At 46.5% G+C, this 24,431-nt stretch overlaps 1 protein-coding gene across 1 annotated transcript in view; it reads right to left on the bottom strand.

Moving 5' to 3' along the window:
- Positions 1 to 8,850, bottom strand: part of LOC137677087 (G2/mitotic-specific cyclin-B1-like) — a 41,849-nt gene extending 32,999 nt beyond the window's left edge. The window contains 1 exon segment of the mRNA XM_068424272.1: positions 8,845 to 8,850. Coding sequence (XP_068280373.1) covers positions 8,845 to 8,850 — 6 coding nt within the window.
- Between the last annotated feature and the right edge of the window lie 15,581 nt (positions 8,851 to 24,431).

Here is a 24,431-nt window from a genome sequence, read left to right as displayed (position 1 = left end):
ATATTACCCGTGCCCATATGCTAATAGAAAGAAAATTAATAGCAGTCCTATTTTGCAGTGTAGTGTGTCTAACTGAGTCTACATCTAACAGCAAATTACTTAAGGCCGCAGAAGTAGCATTGGTCTGTTTTGAAAGCCAGCATCCCAACTTATTCAAGGTACTTAACGCTCTAGCAGCAGCTGCTCCAGGCACTAGTAAAGAAGCTGCAAAAATTTTTAATGTAACCCAGACATTGGTTTTCGCTTGAGATGGTATCCATGCTGTAAGGCTTGCTATGAGAGTATATAGAAAAACAGCTATATACAACCCTCCCATCTTCAAGTGGCTGTCTCCTGATTCTGAGTTACTTCTTTTTCCTTTCCCACGGCGGGACGCACACACCTGGCTGGCATCCAACGAGGTCCTACATCTGTGGAAACACAAGCATAACCCCGTCCCCAGGTTAACAAATCATGTGGTCCCGTCCATTGCCCTGTTTGTAAATCTCGAATAAAAACTTTTACACCAGGTTCCATCTGCTATTGTCCTTTCATTGATCCAAAATGCATTACAACAGGAGGATCAGTTTTATCAGTTCGAATTTGGAGAAAGTTCAATACATATACTGCTTTATCCAGTCTAGCTTCAGGTGTCTCACCACTCATTCCCCCTTTTTGTTTTAAAAGCATGCGTTTCAGAGTCTGATGTGCTCGCTCGATGATTGCTTGTCCCGTGGGAGAATGAGGGATGCCAGTAACGTGAGTAACACCCCAAACCTGTAAGAAAGCTTGCACCTTAGCAGAACGATAGGCAGGCCCATTATCACTTTTTATCTGTTTAGGGATGCCCGCAGTTGCAAAAGCTTTTCGCCGGTGTCGAATGACACGACCAGCATTTTTGCCTGTTTGCGCTGTAGCTGTAATCAAAGAAGAAAAAGTGTCAATCGTTACATGAACATATTTTACCCTGCCGAATTCAGCAATGTGAGTTACATCTGTTTGCCAAATGTCCAAGGCCTGCAGTCCTCGAGGATTGGTTCCTTGTATCTGCGTAGGTTGCGGCAGTAGCTGACAATCAAGACACATAGCCACAATATTCCGAGCATCACTGTGTGACAAATGAAATTGTCGTCGCAGTGCCCGATGTCCTTGATGAAAAAACTCATGTGACATACGTGCCTGCTGTTTAATGTCCGGCACCTGCACAGTCATTGTAGTAGAATTTGGGGGGTCAGAAACCAAAGAGTCCACTCGAGCATTGCCTTCTGCAATAAACCCAGGCAAATTAGTATGATTTCTTACATATAAAACATAAAACAATGCAGTTTGAACTTGAATTTCTTGCCACAGAGCTCACAGCAATTAAAAACCACACTGATTACATATATGCTCTATAACAGATCTGTCCAATTGTTTTACAATGCCAGCTACATATGCTGAATCAGTAACCAAATTAAAGGGAATGGGAAAATTCTGAAATACTTCTAAATCAGCTTGTAATTCTACCACCTGAGGTGAACCCTTTTGTTGTACTACCATAGATTCCCACTTGCCGTCAGAATACCAGACAAGGCCCGCCTTGCCTGTTTTTCCAGATCCATCCATAAAAATGGTAATTCCCTCCACAGGAGTGTCTGCGCATAACACTCCCGTGGCAATTGGAAGTTCCGCACTCAATTTTATAACAGGATGGGAGGGCAAGTGGTAAACAACCTGTCCCGAGAAATTCTCCATGGCTGTTTGCAAAGCAAAGCTATTGGCCATACACCACTCAAAATATTGAGCTGCAATAGGAAAGGTTAGTGATGCAGGATCTCTGGCCACAAGCTCCCGACATCGCATCCGTCCTTTGATGATAATCTGTGCCAATAGCTCTGCAATCATGGGAACAGTTTTCTTTGTTCTTGAAGGTAGAAGCAACCATTCTAATACATGTAACAAATTTGATCATTCTGAATTCCATTGACCAATTATTGCATATGGAATTTGCCTATCAAAGAAAGTGATAATTTGTATTTCCTGATTCAAATCAATACGATGTACAAATTCGGAATGTAGCCTGCTTTCTATTTCTGTAATCAGTTGCTGTACCTCTGCAGTAGTCTGTCGTGGTGCTGTTAAATTTGTGTCCCCTGCTAACAATTGGAATAGAGGCTGCAACTGGGATGACGTAAGCCCCAAGTACGGCCGCAGCCATAACTTGAGCCTTATGTTCCACAGTACCCACTTGTGCACATGCCTTTATCATAGCATTCCAATCTGGTTTTCCAGGTAAAGCTTCAATGATCTTTTGACAATCAGCATTAGCATTATCCCTAGCTAATTGCGTAACTAGTGTATCTCGTAAACCAACATCAAAAACTTGCTTTTCAACTGCTTCTTGTAGCCTCTCAACAAAGGATAAAAAGAGCTCCTTGGGTCCTTGTCTTACAGTAGTATACAATTGCATTCATACCCAGCGCTTTTTTTTTTTTTTTTAAAAAAAAAAAAAAAAAGGACCTCCCATTGGTCAGTCCTTTCACCATCCCCCTGTGCTGTAACATGATCCTGCAGGTGCCAAGTCCAGCACTGTTCACAGTGATGTTTACTGTCAAGTATGCAGAGGCTCTGTGGGAAGCACACAGGAGATAGGCCTGTGGCCTTGCTTGGAGAGCTTGTTGACTTCAGCTCTTGATTCTTTCCGTTAGCTGCAACAATGTTCCCCAACATAGCATTACTGGTGTTCATTGTATTTAACTAGCATCCATGATGGTCTCCTAACAAAACGAGAAGTCCAGTAACTTACCTAGTGGGGTGTCTATGGTTACCTGTTTAAAGTTTAACAATCCTATAGCTAACTTTATAGATTCTAAAGCAGAACACAGCACTTCTATTATTATACCTATTCTATTAAACTTATCTTCTTATGATTTTATATTAAATTTCATTTAATTTCAAATATTTATAACAGGAGGGCCGCACAGCCTCCTCTTCCCTATCCTGCTTCTGCCACAGGTTTAGGCGAGCAGCGAGCCTTAGCTAGGCCACAGTACACCCTCCCCCCCTGCAGCATGACACCCCCAGGACACCCCGCTCCCCAGCCACCCCCTCCCCTACGTGACAGTAAGGCCCCACCAGGCCACTCTGCCCGGCCTGTCACCAAAATCGGGAATAAAACCTCTTAACACCAATGTAGTATTAAGAAGCAGGCACACCTTTATTGCAGCGCAGGGCAGCACGGGGGGGTAGTCCCTCCAAAATCGTGCACACCCCCCTCGGTAGTTCATCTTATATTTATGTAGTAAAATATTACATATTCATCACAATTCCAAGGATGCCTATACATATTCATAACTTCTCCCCGAAAAGGCGGTCTTTATTATAATGAGTTTCGAAAAATCATTTCCATAGTCTCCACCTGTAGCTCCTCCCAATTGCGCACACGCAGTTTCTCCTGGTGGTCGTGGGCCGGGGTCTCTGGGATGAAGGCCGTATGTCTTCCTCGCTGTGCACTTTTCACCTTTCCTTCTTGCGCAGGCGTAGTAGTACCTTGGCTCTCAATCAAGCCTCAAGACCAGTTCTGGCTGGTCTTAAAGCAAGAAGTCCAGTAACTCGATTGTATTCAACTAGTGTCCATGACGGTCTCTAACAAAACAAGAAGTTCAGTAACTTACCTAGTGGGGTTTCTATGGTTACCTGTTAAAATTTAACAATCCTATAGCTACCTTCATAGACTCTAAGGCAAAACACAGCACCCCTTCCACCATTATACCTCTTCTACTACACTTGAATTTCATTTAATTTCAAATATTTGTAACAGGCCCACACCTACCCTGGTAACCCTAAGAACCATAGCGGAGAGAATTGATAGGAACGGTGCAGAACCCAGCCTAGCCGCCGCGGGTTTAAACCTCGCATCCGCTGCCGCTCATTGGCCGCCCGCCGCCTCCCTATTGGCTGCCGACGGGCCTTCCCCAATGCGTTACCGTGGCGACCAGGGCCGGACTGCTCTGGGTATTCGAAAAGGAGGCGGGGTTCCAGCCGCGACCGTCTGCCGTTCCCGCTCCGCGTGCCGGGGTGATGACTCAGCTCGTGCGCGTCCCTGAAGCGATTTCGGGCTCTTCCCCTGATGGGGGTCCCAGCCTCCACGAGAACGCGCGGCTCATCCGCGCAGTCTCTCCTGGGCCAGCAGCACTGCCTCAGGAGAGGGGCGGGGCGCGGCGCGGCGCGGTGCCCGCGGCGTGACGGGGAGAGCTGGGCCAGTGTGGGGGACTTACAGACACGATGGCTGACTTTTTTTCTGAAGAAATGAGGTAAAAAGCATGTTTCATGGCAAAGTCCCATTTTACAATTCACTCGGCTGACTTTGATCATCTACATAAGACAGGGCTGCCGTGAATTGATGAAGCCTAGGTCAAGGTCTTCAGATAAGAGAAATGCCCGGGAAATGCCCAGGAAACTTCTTTTTAAAGCATGTTCTCAAGCTGCCTATGTAAAATCAGCTCCTGTGCAACCAGCTCGAGATGAAAGCTAGAACTCTGTATTTATACTGGCTTTTTTTAAAAATCTATTTTCCTATTTTCATCCCAAATAAATGTTTAACCAGAAAAGTCAAAATGCACTATATAAAATTAAAACATTATTGAAAAATAAATGTATATTTTCCTCCTTATATATACATATATTGCTTGCTGCCAAATGTACAATACATAGCTGCAGTTTGTATTAAATCAGTTTCATCTTTGAAAGTCTTTTGTTGCAACTGTCTGCATACAAATCAAATGACTAGACTAAAAACTCCCTCACGGTTTCCGTACTCAGGGCTACCCGAGCAGCAGCCCCGAGTCCCGTCTGGACTTGGATGTTCCCGGCAACGAATCAGGCAAGGAGGGGGCATAGGCGGAAGCACCGCGGGGGCCAGCACGACCGACCGTTGATCAGGTGATAAGAAGCCTCCGGGAGGGACTAGTCGCTGCCCACAGGGGACAGGGCGAGCAAACAGTGATTGGGCCGGGCCACGCCATGCCACGCCACGCCACGCCACGCCACGCCACGGCTGTTTGCAGCTCGTTGGGCAGTTACAGCTGAGCTGCTGTTTGCAGCTCGTTGGGCAGGGTGCTGATACTCTCCCAGTGCACAAGGTGAGTGGGATCGCTCTAAGAGACCCGGAGAGCTGTGAACAGTTGTGGGCAAACAGGGGCGTGGTATGGCAGTTCGCGTGGGGCAGTTCGCATGAGCAGGGCGCACGAGGAAGGCGCCAAGGAGCTGTGAACCAGGGGTGTCACCAGGAGGTATTTACCAGCTCAGTGAAAAAACAATGGTCTCCACCCGGCGGAAGAAGATCAAAATGGATGTGGGAACCCAGACAGAGCTCCCACGGAAGGAGGCAATGGTGCAGGTCGCAGGCTGCAGGGAATGCCACAGCGTCTCCCTGGTAACAGGGGGCTGTGTGCGCTGTGAGCAGGTAGATGATCTGCTCAGCCGAGTGACACAGCTGCAAGGCCAGGTTGAAAGGCTTCAAGCCGAAGTAGAAAGGCTTAGGAGCATTCGGGAGGCTGAAATGGAGATAGACTGGTGGAGCCAGGCTCTGCCCTCCCTGCAACAAAAATGGGAGCACCTGCCAGAGAGCTCCCAGGATCGAGGGGCCCCTGTACTCTGCCCTTCTCAGGTGGAAAACAGTAACCTAAATGAAAGGAGTGAGTGGAGGCAAGTCTATGGTCGTGGCAAAAGGCGAGTGCCCTCCTTGCCTACCTCGCCTCCACAGGCGCCTCTGAGAAATAGATATGAAGCCCTAGTGGAATACAGCCAGTCCAATGGGGATGTGGTGGAGAGGCAACCTATATCAGAGGTCTCACCACAGTCAGAAAAACCTGACAGGCGTATAGCTACCTCCTCCACAAGGAAGAAGAGAAGAGTTTTAGTTGTTGGAGACTCCTTCCTAAAGGGAACTGAGGGCCCAATATGCAGAGCTGACCCCCATCACAGGGAGGTCTTCAGTCTACCTGGAGCCCGAATCAGAGATATCACCAGGAAACTCCCCAACCTGGTGCAGTCAACAGACTACTACCCCCTGCTGATCTTGCAGACAGGTGGGGAGGAAGGTGCATCCCATAGTCTGAGGGGAATGAAGAAAGACTTCAAGGCCCTAGGACGGTTGGTGAAAGAGTCTGGGGCGCAAGTTGTTTTCTCCTCCCTCCTTCCATTTTCGGGTGATGATGTGGGATGGAATAGTAGGATTCTCTCTATTAATGCCTGGCTACGAGACTGGTGCTACAGGCAGGGCTTTGGCTTCTTTGATAATGGCTGGTTTTATAAGACACCAGACCTGACAGTAATACATGGGAAAGGTTTATGTCGTAGGGGCAAAAGGGTTCTGGGACAGGAATTAGCAGGGCTCATTCGGAGAGCTGTAAACTAGATTCGAAGGGGGATGGGGTTATAGCTGGGCTTGCACCACTGGGGCAATGCTCTAGTGTTGAAGACCAGGAGGCCTCCCATCCCCCTAGGGTGAAATCGGTGTGCTCAGCTCGCTCCCTGAAATGCCTGTACACCAATGCACGCAGCATGGGGAATAAACAGGAGGAGTTAGAAATCCATGTTCGGTCGGGGGGTTATGATCTAGTGGCAATTACAGAGACTTGGTGGGACGCCTCGCATGACTGGAATGTGGTCATGGATGGCTATGTCCTGTTCAGGAAAGACAGGCCGCTAAGGAGAGGTGGTGGAGTTGCTCTTTATGTGAGTGAGCAGCTAGAATGTATTGAGTTCTATCCAGGGGCGGATCAGGAGCGAGTTGAGAGTTTGTGGGTATGAATTAAGGGGCAGGCTGGCAGGGGTGATACTGTTGTGGGTGTCTATTACAGGCCACCAGATCAGGATGAGGAGGGTGATGAGGCCTTCTACAGGCAGCTGAGAGCAGTCTCTCAATTACAGGGCCTGGTTGTTGTGGGGGATTTCAACTACCCTGATATTTGCTGGGAGGCCTATTTAGCCAGCCATCCTCAGTCCAGGAGGTTCCTCCAGTGCATTGATGATAACTTTCTGGTGCAAATGGTGGATGAGCCAAGTAGGAGAGGAGCGTTGCTGGATCTTGTTCTCGCTAACAAGGAGGGTCTGGTTGAAGAGGTGAAGGTTGAGGGCAGCCTTGGTTGTAGTGACCATGAGATGGTGGAGTTCAGGATCTCATGGGGCAGGAACAGAATAGCTAGCAGAATCACAACCCTGGACTTCAGGAGGGCCAACTTCGGCCTTTTCAAGCAATTGCTAGGGGAAATCCCATGGGACAGGGTACTAGAAGGTAAGGGGGCCCAAGATAGTTGGTTAGCATTCAAGGACTGCTTCTTCCGAGCTCAAGATCAGAGCATTCCAACAGGTAGGAAGTCAAGGAAGGGTACCAGGAGACCTGCATGTTTAAACAGGGAACTGCTGGGCAAACTCAAGTGGAAGAAGAGGGTGTACAGATCATGGAAGGAGGGGCTGTCCACTTGGGAGGAATATAAGTCTGTTGTCAGAGGATGTAGGGAGGCAACTAGGAAAGCTAAGGCTTCCTTGGAATTAAACCTTGTGTCAAGGTTTAAAGCTGGGCCAGCTATTAAACCTGTGGCAGACGCTCACTGTTAACCCTCCCCCCCAACCCGAAGGGAAAGGGAAAAGGGAGAGAGACTTACGGGTGGGAAAGTTAAAACAGTTTTAATAAACTATAATAATGATAGAGTATAATAATAATAATGGAAATAATTAAATATATACAAATATATACAAAACCAAGACTGAGCTCCCCCGATGTCTGCCACGTCACCACTGGCACTGCAGGGCAGGCTCCGGGAAGGCCCAGGCTGGGCCCAGCGAGGGTCGAGAGCTGAATTCAGGGATGCACGGATTGGGATCGGGGGCAGCAGGAAAAAGGACAGAGTCCTCCTTGGACACTGGCCAAAGGCTCAAGCCGCAGAAGCAGCCCGAAGCAGCAGAAGCAGCCCAAGCAGGCAGAGGCCTCCAAAAACAGCAGGCGGGGGCGAGACCCTTGTGATCCCCCTGCTTTATACTGAGAATGACGTGTATGGGATGGAATACCCTCGTTGGTCAATTTTGGGTCACCTGCCCTGTCCGCTCCTTCCTGCAGGTGCGACCCCCCCGTGGCTCTTCACTCGTAAGCAGTGAGGAATTCAGCAGTGACCTTGGTTTCTCTAACAATAAGTACAGCAAGAGCCTTTCTGCATACCATCCCTACCGGTGCCTCACTGATAACTACAAACTTCGAGCGTTATCAGTCCTAGAAGCAGACAATGTCTGCAAACCATGCAGTTACTTTCAGAAAGTGCAGTTACTTAGAAGGGACTTAGCTGAAAGTAAAAATCACTGAAAGGAAAATTGGCCTGGTTTAGGCCAAACCAGGACACCTTGCAAGAGAGGTCAAGGAGAACAGAAAGGGCTTCTTCAAATACATTGCAGGTAAAACCAACACTACAGGCAATGTAGGCCCACTGATGAATGAGGTGGGGGCCCTGGAGACAGAGGATAAAAAGAAGGCGGAGTTACTGAATGCCTTCTTTGCCTCTGTCTATACTGCTGGAGGCTGTCCTGAGGAGCCCCGGACCCCTGAGGCCCCAGAAGAAGTCAGGATAGAGGAGGAATCTGTCTTGGTTGATGAGGGCTGGGTCAGGGACAAATTAAGCAATCTGGACGTCCATAAATCCATGGGCCCTGATGGGATGCACCCGTGGGTGCTGAGGGAGCTGGCGGAAGTCATTGCTAGGCCACTCTCCATCATCTTTGCTAAGTCGTGGGCAACGGGAGAGGTGCCTGAGGACTGGAGGAAAGCGAATGTCACTCCAGTCTTCAAAAAGGGCAAGAAGGAGGACCTGGTAACTATAGACCGGTCAGACTTACCTTCATCCCCGGAAAGGTAATGGAACAACTTGTCCTTGGTGCTCTCTCTAGGCACAACAAGGATAGGGGGATCATTAGGGGCAGTCAACATGGCTTCATCAAGGGGAAGTCATGCTTAACCAACTTGATAGCCTTTTATGAGGACGTAACCAAGTGGATAGATGATGGTAAAGCTGTGGATGTGGTCTATCTTGATTTCAGTAAAGTGTTTGACATGGTCTCCCACAGCATCCTCGCAGCTAAACTGAGGAAGTGTGGTCTGGATGATCGGATAGTGAGGTGGATTGTGAACTGTCTGAAGGAAAGAAGCCAGAGAGTGGTGGTCAATGGGGCAGAGTCCAGTTGGAGGCCTGTGTCTAGTGGAGTCCCTCAAGGGTCGGTACTGGGACCAGTACTATTCAATATATTCATTAATGACTTGGATGTGGAAATAGAGTGCACTGTCAGCAAGTTCGCTGATGACACAAAACTGGGAGGAGTGGCTGACACACCGGAAGGCTGTGCTGCCATTCAGAGAGACCTAGACAGGCTGGAGAGTTGGGCGGGGAGAAATTTAATGAAATATAACAAGGGCAAGTGTAGTTCCTGCATCTGGGCAAGAACAACCCCATGTATGAGTACAAGTTGGGGACAGACCTGTTGGAGACCAGCGTAGGGGAAAGGGACCTGGGGGTCCTAGTGGACAGCAGGATGACCATGAGCCAGCAATGTGCCCTTGTGGCCAAGAAGGCCAATGGCATCCTGGGGTGTATTAGAAGGGGTGTGGTTAGTAGGTCAAGAGAGGTTCTCCTCCCCCTCTACTCTGCCCTGGTGAGGCCGCATCTGGAATATTGTGTCCAGTTCTGGGCCCCTCAGTTCAAGAAGGACAGGGAACTGCTAGAGAGAGTACAGCGCAGAGCCATGAAGATGATTAAGGGAGTGGAACATCTCCCTTATGAGGAGAGGCTGAGGGAGCTGGGTCTCTTTAGCTTGGAGAAGAGGAGACTGAGGGGTGACCTCATTAATGTTTATAAATATGTAAAGGGCAAGTGTCATGAGGATGGAGTGTTAGGGCCTGGATCGTGGAAGAACTATAGAGAGAACATACGAGTACACTGTTATGTAAGAGCATGAGTCAGCAAGAAAGCATAACGATGTGGCTTGCTTAGGCTCATAGCAAGTATCCAATCAGAACAGTAGAAGTGGCGCGCAGACAGAATGTGCACAGTGCTTGCAGCCAATAGCTTAAGGCATGACCGAGAGATAAGAAAAGTATGTATGTTATAAAAGAGTGTGTTAACTACAATAAAGGGGGCTATTAGAGCATCATATTGGTGTGCTGTAGTCCGTTCCTCGCATGGACCCTAACAGATGGAGCCAGGCTCTTCTCAGTGACATCCATCGACAGGACAAGGGGCAATGGGTGCAAGCTGGAACACAGGAGGTTCCACATAAATATGAGGAAAAACTTCTTTACGGTGAGGGTAACTGAACACTGGAACAGGCTGCCCGGAGAGGTTTTGGAGTCTCCTTCTCTGGAGTCATTCAAAACCCGCCTGGATGTGTTCCTGTGTGACATGGTCTAGGTAATCCTGCTCCGGCAGGGGGATTGGACTAGATGATCTTTCGAGGTCCCTTCCAATCCCTAACATTCTGTGATTTATTAAAATATAAATCTGTTGGCCTATACTTTTGAGTTGAAAGCCTGCCCTTACAGCACAGTTCTAATAGATCTTGCAGGGAAGCCTAAACCCTTCCTTGGAGGATTATTGTCAGATAAGGGCTCTTGTTAAACTAATTTAAGATGGACAATGTTAATTACCATCGTCTTCCTGCCAGAGTAGCCAGGAAAAACACTGTGCATGTGTGTTGGGTAAAACATGAAAAGCTGCCAAATGCTTGTTAAGATGCAGGTTTGGACTTGCCTGTTAAGCATCCAGGTACTAGGTGATCCTCACTGCCATGGCTCAATCATCTAACGTGTTCTCAACCACCTTAATTTGTTTTGGGTCCTGTTGCTAGCTGCTGAAGTGGGAAATCGGCAATTGCTCCAAGTTGAGACAAACATGAAGGCTCTTCAATTATGTTAAGCTAACTTGATTTAAAAAGAAAGAATCACTCCCTTTTCACCTACTTTATCAAGATTGGGCTAATGCTTGGTTTGGTAAAATGCTGTCAGGTCCAGTACAATCACCTCAAATATGAGTGGCACGTGTAAATATTAACTGAAGCTTTTTGTTTGGAAATGGTTTTCAGAACCAAAAGATCACTCTGCTTATGGGCTGAGTATAATTGTAGCACTGTTATTCAACTGACCTGAGCCTTCTGGAAGAAGCAAGGTGAGAAAACCACTTCAAAAGGCATAAATCAGAAGAAAAAAGGATCAAGCTTTGAGAATTATGCTGGTTCTGCAGTGCTGTCCTGAGAAATGAGGGACTTTGATTTGCATAGTCAATCTTGATCACTTTATGTAAAAGCAATGCAACTTTAAGAAACTTTCTGACCATGGTTTTTCAAGTCAGTCCTGCACTGCAGATATTATTTTAACACAGCACTAAGGGAAGAGAATGGAATGCTGTCTCCTTTTAGCCTGCATCCAGGGCTAAACAATAACCAGCTGTTCTATCACCCAATGACCCCTCCCCAGCCAAGTAAGGGAATTGGGAGAAGGAGGGAGACTCATGAGTTGAAATGGAAACAGATTTAATAAAATAAGAGAACCAATATTAATACTAATGGTAATATAAAATACACAGTTATACTCAGCCCATATAGTGGTCACGAGCTGAGCACTCCCAGCAGCGAATCATAGAATGTTAGGGGTTGGAAGGGACCTCTGGAGATAGAGTCCAACCCCCCAAATGCCAGATGTCAAACACTGCGAGCACCACAGCTCCAGTGAAAGCGTGACGGTCACAACGAACAGGAGAGCAGGCCTTGGGAGCAGAATGACGGGCGAGACCCTCCAGGGATGGTGACCATTGAAGAGAGAGAGGGCTGTCCCCAGCAAACTTACCATTTTATAGTGAACGTGACATTTATGGTACAGAATACTTCCCTTGTCCAGCCTGGGTCAGCTGCCCTGGCTTTTACTACTTCTAGTTTAAGCACCTGGCTAACTAAAAACTGCTAATGGCCTTGATCACCATGGAAACCTGCATACCATGGCTGGCAGCAAACTAAAACAAAGTGTCTTATCAACTTTGTTCCTGCCATATCCAGTGCTGCAGCCTTCTCAAAAGTGCAGCTTTTCTGAACAGAAAATTGATTCTATGATTCTGTCCCAGCGAAACCAGGACAAATGCAAACTTGTTTAATAGTTACAAAAGAAACTATAGAGTTTATATAAACAGTCTGATCAGAAGAGAAGCAGAATTCCTCAAGGACATTTCAAACTGGATTGCTGGTGAATCTGATCTGATAAGGTAATTCCTATATAACTCTGTCCTCAAATTCCACTAACATTAATTCAGGTCTTTATTATGATACTCAGGTACTGATCCTAAATACCAGAACAAGAAACCAACATGACAAAATAAGATACATGGAATGATGAAAGATGTACTCATTCTTGCTAACCACTGAATTGATTGATGAATTTCAAGGAAAATATCTAGGGGCTTCAGACAAGAAGAAAATGGGGCACGGGAAGACTGTAACAGATGTAAGGATAACTTCCTCTGAAGACATATGTATTACACTGTTAACAGTTTTTCCCTAAAGACAGAGATTTTTCTTCACAGTATTAAGACCCTCAACATGCATAATGCTTTCTTAAACAGAGCCTTTCTCTTTTCAGTCAGGAAGTCTGAATTTACAGTTTGTTTCAATAACTTGCCAAGTCCCAGACTACTTGCACAGTTTAGCATTCTAACCCTGGACTGCTTCCTTGGGTAATACACAATGGTATAGTTAGCTACAGTACATATGCAGCTGCATTATGGTACAGTTTAAATTTTGAATATTTTTTTTTTTTTAAAGCATGCCCCCCTATTACCTATCCAGAATGGCAAGTCTCTTCTTTTGCCTAGCTAGATATTCAGTCACCACAGCTTATCTTGAACAAAAAAGGAAGAAAAAACAACTGAACCGCACTTTAGCAATGAGTGAGCCACAAATAGTAAAGATTTCACCTGCCAGGTCACTCATCTGCTCTCCATGTAAAATAGATTAAAAAAAAAACATTTCCAATGTAAAATAGATTTTGGCACAATTGAAAGCTATGGAATGCAGCGGGCGGAAAAGAATGCATGGACTCTGCGATCGAGGATGCAAGGGCCAAAAGCCAAAAGGCCTAAGGCTCCTTTATTGTTACTCTACTACCCTATTTAAATGCTACAATGCAGGAGCGCGGACTATGCAGTTCACGATGACATCAGCATTCACACGATAAGCGCTCATCACCCATTCCGGGAAGAGCCACAGTGTTCTGGGCTCAAAACATCAACAACCATTCCTTGTTTTCAGTTCTGTGTTCAGAACTGACTTTCAACATATGTTTACTTCTTTCATGCCTCAAAAGGCCCTGTGAACTGGTCTCAGCTTCTTTATCTTAAAAGCAAACAAAAACTATTCTCAATGCAGCGTTTCCAAGCGAATCCTCTGCTCTTCAAGTAAAGCACAGCTGTTTGCAGGCTGATGGTCTTCCACATTTCGCCCTTTTTTGTTTATTTTGATGACAAGGGTGGTCATGATGTGGGTTTCGGCTTTTCAGAGTCCTCTGATTGCAGACCAGGTAAAGTGAAAGACTATAACAAAAATAAGATTATAAAACCTCCCACTATTGCAAACATCCATAACCGTAAGTTTAGACCCATAAACCAGTTCCTTAGATTTAACCACTTAACATTGTCCGATATATCATCCAAGACACTCTTTTGCTAATTCCTTAAGTTTAGATAATTGATTTTGTAGGGCAGCTTTTAGGTCTTGAACTTAGCTATTTTGAGTCATTGGTCAAAATAGGGATTTCGGGATCCCACCACGTTATGGGTGCAAACAATAGGGGTTCCAGCATGTGTGCCCAATACAGCATATCATCTGCCATACTCCCTTGAGGACAGACCCAAAACAAACAGCTTATTATAATCACCTTTGAATTCACAGAGATTAAAGCAAAATAAGATAAAAGGGTGTTACAGGGTGTAGGCTTAGCCTCAACTTGATACCAGACTGAGGGATTGGACTGGGCTGCTGGCGGCCCTGACCTTGAAGGAATGGAGCTATGTCCTTGAAATGGTTAAACCTGAGAGTGAAGAGGAATTTAGCAAGAAAACAGGATGTGAGAAAAACAAGATACGGAGAGACATTCCAGCTGCCAACCATGGACTCGTGGCCAGCACGTGACGGCCAATCAGCGGTTGTGGTCGGGCACGTGAACAGCGAGCGCAACCAATCATAAAGCTAGCCAGCTAGAGGGGGAAGATATAAAAAATGGAGTAAAATAAATGCAGGCGCTCTTTTGCTTTTGCTCTTGCTTTGCTGCCTGCTTGGAACTATCCTTCTGTCTCCTCTGTTTTTATTTGACCGCCGTGACAAATATAACGACAAATGGTGCCCCGTATGAGGCACGACTGGAGCATGTGAGGAACAACCGGAGCATTTAGAGGTGCTGAGAGACCATAGACGACGAGCGGTGACGGCGGTGCCCAGCGTAGCTGAGACAGGTGGAGTTGAGCCTGAGGTCCGGACCACTGTAACAGACACCTGGAGAGGTGAGCCGTTGGGGACTGATTAACGTGGGTGCTAAAATTTCAGCTGAGGAAAATTCCATACTAATGATACTGATGAGCATACTTGAAAGGAGGGGCATCAAATATGAGGAGAATGCCCTGAGAACATTGCTGGTGCGGTGTAAAAAGAATAATTTGCCAGCTACGGCGCAGACTGCTTTCAAAGTTAGTACGTGGCAAAGCGCTGGAACGTCTCTCTTTGAGGCTGCCTCAAGGGGGGACGAGATCGCCACTGCATTGTTGATGATGTGTGTTGCCGCTTGTCTGCGGCAAGCTCCGTTCGGTTGCTGGCTGGCCTGAGGCTATCCGCACCCCAGGGCCATTGAGCACTGACACCAATGTGAGGATGCAACAAATGGCGTTTATTTAACTGCGCAACAGCCTTATATAGTCGTCTTGTCCTGTACGAACTCGCACGATACTTGCACATCCTGCTCCTTTCGCCACGCCTACCTTCCGTTACAGCCCGAGATTTTCCGGTCGCCGTACCCTAATCTACCTACATTTCCCCCTCCCCATGCTTCAAGTCATGCAAAGTAAAGCGTATCGCTGATTCTGGAGCCTTGCGTCAAAGCGTAAGCGTAGCTGGCGGATACAACATCCCGAGCCCAGGTTTTCCAGTAAGATTCCCCTGCAACTCCTGAGATGCAAAGCAAAAGCACGCTAATCATGAGCGCATTGTTCAAAGCTTTTGTTTCACTCAGCAACGGTCGCCGTTCCTCATCTTTCTTGGCGCCCCGCCTCTTTACCAGACTTTCTGTACTGTCATGACTCCTCACGTCTGAAGGTCGAGGCTGGTGCTGTTTTGGCTTCCCCCACAGGTACTCTCAAACCTGGTTCCCTGTGTCTCGCAGAGCCCGGTCAGAGAACCCCAGCCTTGGTTACCCATAAATCCTGCTCTCTGTTGTTGTGCCAAAAAGGCTGTATTGACCATTAGTTGCACAGTTTTCTGCAAACATGCAAACAAACAGGGTAACACAAGTAGGATAATGCCTATTATAAACATTCCTATAAGCAGACTCTATCTACAAAACATGCAGTTTGCTTCAGAACATACTGTTATTCTCTATTATTCTAGCTGAAAGGAAAATTACTGACAGGAAAGCTGATTCTGTTTAAAGGTAACACAGATCAGGCCTTTTAGAGCCTACTCTGAGGCCTACTCTTGCTAAACCGTTTCTAAATCATCCGGTATCAATTTCCCCCTTTGGAAGTAATTAGATTTATTATCTCACTACTTCCATATACTATTCTCAATGATTGTCTTAACACAACCCACGCAGATCCCTATGATAACTATAATCACAACTACATAAACTATTCCCTCTAATAATGTGGCTAACCATCCTTTTAGAGACAATCCACCGTACTCCTGCGCCTGTAGAGACAGAAGCATAACCTCGACCCATTAGTAATAGTTCCCCTGGTCCCAACCATTCGTTAGTATCTGGTTCCCTGTACCACACTTTGCCTTTGTTTTTCACATAGCTTGCTCCCTGTCGAACTGCCTCCCAATGTATTACAATTGGGGGTCGCTCCTTATCTCCTGCTAAAGTTAAATGGTTAAGTACATAAACAGCTTTTGCAAGTCTCTCAGAAGGTTCAGTTTCCTCTCCCCCTTTTTGTTTTTGCAGAAGCTGTTTCAATGTACTATGAGCACGTTCCACAATCGCCTGACCCGTAGGCGAATGAGGAATCCCGGTGACATGTGTAATACCCCATAGTTGACAAAATTGACGAAAAATCTGTGAACAGTATGCTGGTCCATTATCAGTCTTAAGTTGTTGTTTTAGGATGAAAAGGTGGAAAAACCCATTCTATGATTTGCTGTTTAATGTCCGGCACCTGCACAGTCATTGCAGTAGAATTTGTAAGGTCAGAAACCAAAGAGTCCACTCGAGCATTGCCTTCTGCAATAAACCCAGGCAAATTAGTATGATTTCTTACATATAAAACATAAAACAATGCAGTTCGGATTTGAATTTCTTGCCACAGAGCTCGCAGCAATTCAAAACCACACTGATTACATATATGCTCTATAACAGATCTATCCAATTGCTTTATAATGCCAGCTACATATGCTGAATCAGTAATCAAATTAAAGGGAATGGGAAAATTCTGAAATATTTTTAATACAGCTCGTAATTCTACCACCTGAGGTGAACCCTTTTGTTGTATTACCATAGATTCCCACTTGCCATCAGAATACCAGACAAGGCCCACCTTGCCTGTGTTCCCAGATCCATCCGTAAAAATGGTAATTCCATCCACAGGAGTGTCTGCGCACCACACTCCTGTGGCAATTGGAAGTTCCGCACTCAATTTTATAACAGGATGGGAGGGCAAGTGGTAAACAACCTGTCCCGAGAAATTCTCCATGGCTGTTTGCAAAGCAAAGCTATTAGCCATACACCACTCAAAATATTGAGCTGCAATAGGAATGGTTAGTGATGCAGGGATCTTTGGCCACAAGCTCCCGACATCGCATCCGTCCTTTGATGATAATCTGTGCCAATAGCTCTGTAACGAATCTGATCATTCTGAATTCCATTGACCAATTATTGCCTATGGAATTTGCCTATCAAACAAAGTGATAATTTGTATTTCCTAATTCAAATCAATACGATGTACAAATTTGGAATGTAGCCTGCTTTCTATTTCTGTAATCAGTTGCTGTACCTCTGAAGTAGTGTGTCGTGGTGCTGTTAAAGTTGTGTCCCCTGCTAACAATTGGAATAGAGACTGCAATTGTGATGACGTAAGCCCCAAGTACGGCCGCAGCCATAACTTGAGCCTTATGTTCCACAGTACCCACTTTTGCACGTGCCTTTATCAGAGCATTCAAATCTGTTTTTCCAGGTAAAGCTTCAATGATCTTTTGACAATCAGCATTAGCATTATCCCTGTTTGCCACAGGTCCAAGGCTTGGCAGCCGCGCAGGTTAACCCTGCATGGAAACACCAGTCCTGCGCTCCCTGTGGTTCGGGCTGCGAGTTAACTGCTTAGGCCTGGAACTGGTTGGGAAGATTCATTTGTGTCAGCACACGGTCCCCCCCCCGCGTTCTTTCTCCAGTTTCCCTGTATTCTGCAGCTGGTTGTTATCAGCTGACCTTGAGCATTATACTGAGACCTGCACAGCTTCACAAGATGCCCTAGCTTCCCACAGCAATGACATCATCAAAACAGTTATCTCTCCCACTCAGCTTCAACTTCTTAAGGCAGTTTTTCTTAAAGTGACCTTCTTGCCCGCATGTATAACAACGATGAACTACCTTAACTGCCGCTGCAAAAGTTTTTGCTAAATGCTCCATCTGAAATGTGGTGGTTCCTACTTTCTCACAAGCATCCATTAGCTCAGTTAAGGTGGCATTACGATTTGCCATCCCTGCAACAACTTTTCTGCAGTCCTCACCTGTGTTGTCCTTCGCTAACTGTAGTGGCAATGCTTCTTTTACAATTTTCCAATCTAACAGTTGCCAAATATTTCTCCCCTCAGGACCCGCACCCACAATCACCGGATATGCTTGTAGAATTATAACTCCTTCTAATAACGCATCTCGAATGATCCCTTTCCATTTTACTCCTCCCCCCTCTTCCCCTGTATATGCGGGCAGACGCTGACTCTCTCCCTCACCTCCCACATTACCAGATGGACACAGACCTCCCCCCCAGCCCTGATCTAAAGGTGGAGTAGGGAACTGCAAAGGAGGTAGAGGTGGCCCTAATACTTGTCCCGAACACAGAGGGGGGTTTGGGGGAGACATAGTCATGTGTCCCGAGGCGTTGGCTGAACGATGCTGCTGCAATTCCGTCTTTAATTCTTCCAGTCGTCTACCAAGCTCTGTCATGTCAAGTTCGTGTTTTAGGGCGCACTACCGGTTCTGATGGATCTGTATCTATTTTTCTCGCTCCCCGCTCCTCAGCTTTTTTCGGAGCCGTCCGTACCGACGGCGATAAAGGAGCTGCCACCGGTACAGCCACCGGGGCCGTGGGAGGCGTTGGTCCAGCAAACAGTGAGGGGGTAGTAGGCGCCTGTGGTCCTAAAGCCATAAAAGCTGTATGTGTGACTTCTCTCTCTGCTTTTATTCCTTTTAACGCTTCGCTAACCAGCCTCCATGTAGCAGACAATTTAAAGGCTTCCTTATCACCACTTGACACCGCATTCCAGAGAGAGTCACCAATCTTCTCCCATAAAGGCACTTCAAAGACATCATTAAAGGTTGTAAAATGTCCTTTATCTTTTGCCCAAAACAGTAACTGCTTTAACGCAGCTTCGTCGTATTTAGTTCCTCTCTCAGAGAGTATATGTTGGAGGAGTTTCACCACTGCCACTTCTGTCTTGGTCAGGGTAGACCCCATGTAAACACGTCCGAGCCGCATCCCATGTCGCCCGGTCCTCCCGCGCAGCCCGTAGCAGCCACAAGATAACTCCCCATGTTTTTAATTCTTTGGCAGAACCCGCTGCCATAGCTCGCTCAGCGAGCTGCATCGAGCACCGCTCCCAGGTATTCGGCTGTAAACAATCAGCCGGTCCTGCCACCGCCCCCTCCTTAACGAGACTGTCCACACACTGGGCTACGTCTTTCGATTTCACAGAAATCTTAAATTCCCCGCCCAGTAACGAAATCACCTTTATCAAGGTTTCCATGGTTCGCGAACCCACTCCGACCGCCTGCGGTCCGCCAGCCCAGCAATCACGTCGGGGTCACCATTTGTTGCCGCTTGTCTGCGGCAAGCTCCGTTCGGTTGCTGGCTGGCCTGAGGCTATCCGCACCCCAGGGCCATTGAGCACTGACACCAATGTGAGGATGCAACAAATGGCGTTTATTTAACTGCGCAACAGCCTTATATAGTCGTCTTGTCCCGTACGAACTCACACGATACTTGCACATCCTGCTCCTTTCGCCATGCCTACCTTCCGTTACAGCCCGAGATTTTCCGGTCGCCGTACCCTAATCTACCTACAGATGTGGAGATTAGTTTTAGACTCACTGGAGCAAATGAAGGCGGACAGAGAGGCAAAGGCGGTGGCTGAGGAGGCTACAGCTCCTTTCACAGTGACTTCGCCCTCCGCACCACCAGAGCCCCCCCTGCCCCGGCCTCCGTGCTGCCAGAGCCACCCCCACCGCCCAGATAACAGCAGTGGAACATTGATCCTTCTACCGTCCAGTTACCCGAATCTGAGGCTGAGCCACCCTTAACAGACCTTTCTGAAAAGATGGAAGCAGGACATAGTTGCTTCAGAGCCCGAGGGTCAGGAAAGTCAGGCGGTAGCGTGGAGGAGTTATTCACGCTGCAGCAGGTCGGGGTTACTGTGTCTGGCCTGGACCCGGCCAGGTTCTGGAGAAAATTAAGAGAGCACGCACTTGCGGACGGCGATTTCGGGGCCGTGGCTGCTATAGGTGGCGGGGTATTGGCTTGCCCGGTATATCGAGGGGACGGAAGCAGCCCACCCGAATGGGAGCCATTCAATTGGGGAGTGATTTGCTTTAGACAAACAAATACAAAACGGGGCTGCTAAAGAAGCATTGTTACTACAGTTAGCGAAGGACAACGCAAACGAGGATCGCAGGAAAGTTATTGCAGGGATGGCAAACCGTAACCCCACCTTAACCGAGCTAATGGATGCTTGTGGGAAAGTAGGAACCACCACATTTCAGATGGAGCATTTAGCAAAAACATTTGCGACAGCAGTTAAGGTAGCTCATCGTTGTTATACATGCAGGCAAGAAGGTCACTTTAAGAAAAATTGCCCTAAGAAGTCGAAGCTGAATGGGGGAGGTAACTCTGTTTTGATGTGTCATCGCTGTGGGAAGCTGGGGCATTTTGTGAAGCAGTGCAGGTCTAAGTATAATGCTCAAGGTCAGCTGATAACAACCAGCTGCAGAGCGCAGGGAAACTGGAGAAAGAACGCGGGAGGGAACTGCGTGCTGACACAAATGAATCTTCCCAACCACTTCCAGGCTTATGCAGTCAACTCGCAGCCCGAACTGCAGGGAGCGCTGGACTGGATGTTACCACAGCAACCGCAATCACAATAGAGAATAGCAGAGTGCATAAGGTTCCATTGAATGCTGTGGGACCCATTGGAAACAGGTTAAGTGCACTATTACTCGGACGTTCTAGTGTAACCTTGCAAGGTCTATTTGTTTTACCAGGAGTTATTGATGGAGACTATACATTTTGGTTATTGATCTGAAAGATTGTTTTTTCACCATCCCTTTACATGAAACTGACAAATGCAAATTTGCTTTTTCAATACCTAGTAGGAACAACATGGTGCCTTGTCAACGATATCAGTGGACGGTATTACCGCAAGGCATGAAAAACAGTCCCACAATATGTCAATGGTATGTAGCAAAGGCATTGACACCAGTACGGGAGCAATTTCCACAGGTCTACTGTTATCATTACATGGACGATATTCTTGGGTCAGCTGCAGATAAAGCAGAACTTCAACAAGTATATCCAGTTCTGTGGCAATCATTGGCCACTTTCGGGCTGTGTATAGCACCGGAAAAAGTTCAGCAGCAGGCCCCATGGAAGTACTTAGGAGTTAAGGTCTTGGATCAGACATCAAAACCCTGAATGATGTGCAAAAATTATTAGGGATCATCAATTGGGTAACGTCGTACTTGGGCCTCCCGACTGCTCAATTGAAGCCGCTCTTTGACCTATTGAAGGGAGACACTGATTTGATGTCTCCCCGATCATTGACAGTGGAAGCCACCTTGGCTTTAGAGGAAGTGGCCAGTGGTATGCGACAGAAAAAGGTACATTGTGTGGATTTAGAGACGCCAGTAAGTTTATATGTAGCCATTGCCAACTATCATCCCATGGGATTACTGGGCCAGCGGAATGAGCGCTGGCAGGATCCGCTACATTTTCTAGAGTGGCTGTTTTTATCCGTTCAACCACGAAAAACAGTGAGCACTCAGATTGAGCTGATATAAAAAACAATCACGAAAGGACGCACACGATGCGTTCAACTCATGGGCCGAGACCCCGGTCGACTGATAATTCCCATTGAACGCGATTATGTAAGCTGGTGTATGGCAAACAGTTTACTGTCGGTGTTCGCGAGAGGGCTCGGAGTAACTGCACACAGACCAATATGATCGTTAAGCAGATCTCGTTTATTCACGTATCTGAGGGTACATTTATACTATTCTATTTCCGTGCACGCTCCTACTTTATTATGATTGGTGCTTAATAGCAATCACACCGTAGCAACCCGCTTATGATACGTTAAGTCTTTTTGTCCATGCTCCCCCCTGCAACCTCCCATTGGTCAGTCCTTTCACCATCCCCCTGTGCTGTACCATGATCCTGCAGGTGCCAAGTCCAGCACTGTTCACAGTGATGTTTACTGTCAAGTATGCAGAGGCTCTGTGGGAAGCACACAGGAGATAGGCCTGTGGCCTTGCTTGGAGAGCTTGTTGACTTCAGCTCTTGATTCTTTCTGTTAGCGGCAACAATATCCCCCAACAGTTTACCATTTCAATTGGCCCTGGAAGGATTTGAAGGGCAGGTATCTTATCATCTTCCCAGTCACAAATTATTACAAGCTCATTCAGAGTTACAAGTGATTCAAAAGCCACTGGCAGCAGATAGCCCAGTACAAGGCCCCATGGTCTTTACTGACGGCTCTGGAAAATCGGGAAAAGCAGTAGTTACCTGGTATGACGGAAGGCAATGGCAGGAATTGGTGCATTTAGTACAGGGATCACCTCAATTGGTTGAACTTAGTGCTGCCATTGTTGCTTTTAAAACATTTTCGCATTGTGCTGTAAACATTGTTACGGACTCTGCTTATGTAGCAGACATTGCGCAGCGTGTTGATCGTGCGCTACTCAAAGAGGTAAACTCAGAACAATTATTTTCGTTGCTAAAAATGCTATGGACTGTAGTGAACCAACGTATGCATAGGTATTATATCTTGCATATTCGCAGTCACACCGGTCTGCCAGGATTCATATGTGAATGGAACGCGCGTGCCGACGCTCTCGCAGCCCCCGCTTGGACCCCTCCAGTGCCAGACCTAGTTCATCAAGCATTTCTGTCTCACCAGTTTTTTCACTAAGGGGCTCGGGCGTTCCCCAAGTAATGCCAGGTGTTGGGTTGACTGTTCTACGTCACTTGCGTGGTCCCTGTACTTTCAGCGTCTGCATTTCTGGTACCGGGTTCTGGTTGTGGCTTCTCCAGCTCATGGTATGGCTTCACGCATCTCGCAGGTAGCCAACGAGGACCTGTTGGGAGTAAAACACAAGCATATCCCCTCCCCCATGTCAACAATTCTACTGGTCCACGCCAATCAGTCGGGCCTTGCAGATGTTTATACCAAACCTTAGGATTTTGTGTAAAGGGAACTTTACCCTGAAAATGTCGTTCCACTGCCCTGGTATCTAATCGAGAAGATGACCGATTTAGAAAATTTAAAGTGAACACAGCCATATCTAATTGTTCTTGAGGAGTTGTGGCTACACTCCCTCTTCTTTGTTTTTTTAACATGTATTTCAAGTTTTGATGTGTCTGTTCAATTATGGCTTGTCCAGTGGGGGTGTGCGGGATACCTGTAACGTGAGACACACCCCACTGTTGTAGGAATAAGGCCACTGCTTGAGATACATAAGCAGGTCCATTGTCTCTTTTTATTTGTTTGGGGAGGCCCATAAGTGCAAAGCACCTTGTCCAATGTTTCTTAACATCCTGAGTCCGTTCCCCTGTAGCTGCAGAAGCAACAACATAACCAGAAAAGGTATCCACAGTAACATGAACATACTTTTGCCTGCCAAAAGGTGGATAATGTGTAACATCTGTTTGCCAAATTTCATTAGCCTTCAGTCCCCTGACATTTACACCATCATGATAAGTTGCAGTATTATATAATTGACAATCGTTACATGCCCGAATAATATCACGAGCCTGCGTTTTTGTCAGAGCAAATTCTTTCTGTAAACTGCGAGCATTTTGATGGAAAAAGGAGTGAGATAATTGTGCATGTTGAAATCGTTGAGTAAGGGAGGATGATGTTATGGGCAAAACAGTGTACTTATCAGCTACTGCATTCCCTTCTACCAGAGGTCCTGGCAAGCGAGTGTGAGACCGAATATGAACAATAAAGCAAGGATGCTGTCGTTGCTGAAGCAGAGCTGCAATAACTAGGAAAAGTTTATACAGCTCTTGATTGCTAATTCCTTTGATAAATGCAGCTTCTAAGCGGTTAATAGCACCAACAGCATATAGTGAATCTGATACAATATTAATAGGTTTGCTTGCAAACAATGTCAGAGCTAAATGTATTGCAGACAATTCAACAATCTGAGTGGACGCTTCCACAGTAATTGATGTGTGTTGCCATTGTGCCTCTTCCTTCCATGTCACTACAGCCTTCTTTGTTTTACCTGAGCCGTCTGTAAAAACCGTTTTGCATTTGGTATAGGGTGAGGCAGCATCACTCTCTGTGGTTGTAAACAGAGGGAAGGTAAGGCTTGCAAGATTTTATTCTGTGGCAAAGTAAAATGGATATCATTCAAATAATCAGCCAGAGCAGCCTGAAATTCAAGGCTGTCCCTCATCAGAGTAAGGTGGGTTTCCTTATGAAAGGGTAGGTAAATAATGTCAGGGTCTCGACCTGTCAGCTGCTGTATCCTGAACTGTCCTTTCTGAATCACCATAATGACCATCTCCAAAGGGGTCATAATGGTTTTTGTAAAGGTGTGTGATAAGAAAATCCATTCCAGGGTAACTAATTGCTATGATTCTGTCAATTGAGCAAACAGCCCATAAGGCTGGAATTTCGTGTGAATCACAAAAAATAAGAGAGGCAAATGTAAGATTATACGTCCTGCTTGGGAAGTTGTAAGTTTTTGAATT

The sequence above is a fragment of the Nyctibius grandis genome (genome assembly GCF_013368605.1).
Source record: "Nyctibius grandis isolate bNycGra1 chromosome W unlocalized genomic scaffold, bNycGra1.pri SUPER_W_unloc_1, whole genome shotgun sequence".
Classification (NCBI taxonomy): domain Eukaryota; kingdom Metazoa; phylum Chordata; class Aves; order Nyctibiiformes; family Nyctibiidae; genus Nyctibius; species Nyctibius grandis.
The sequence above is the reverse complement of the archived record's forward strand: the minus strand, read 5'-3'. Positions and strand labels throughout refer to the sequence as shown.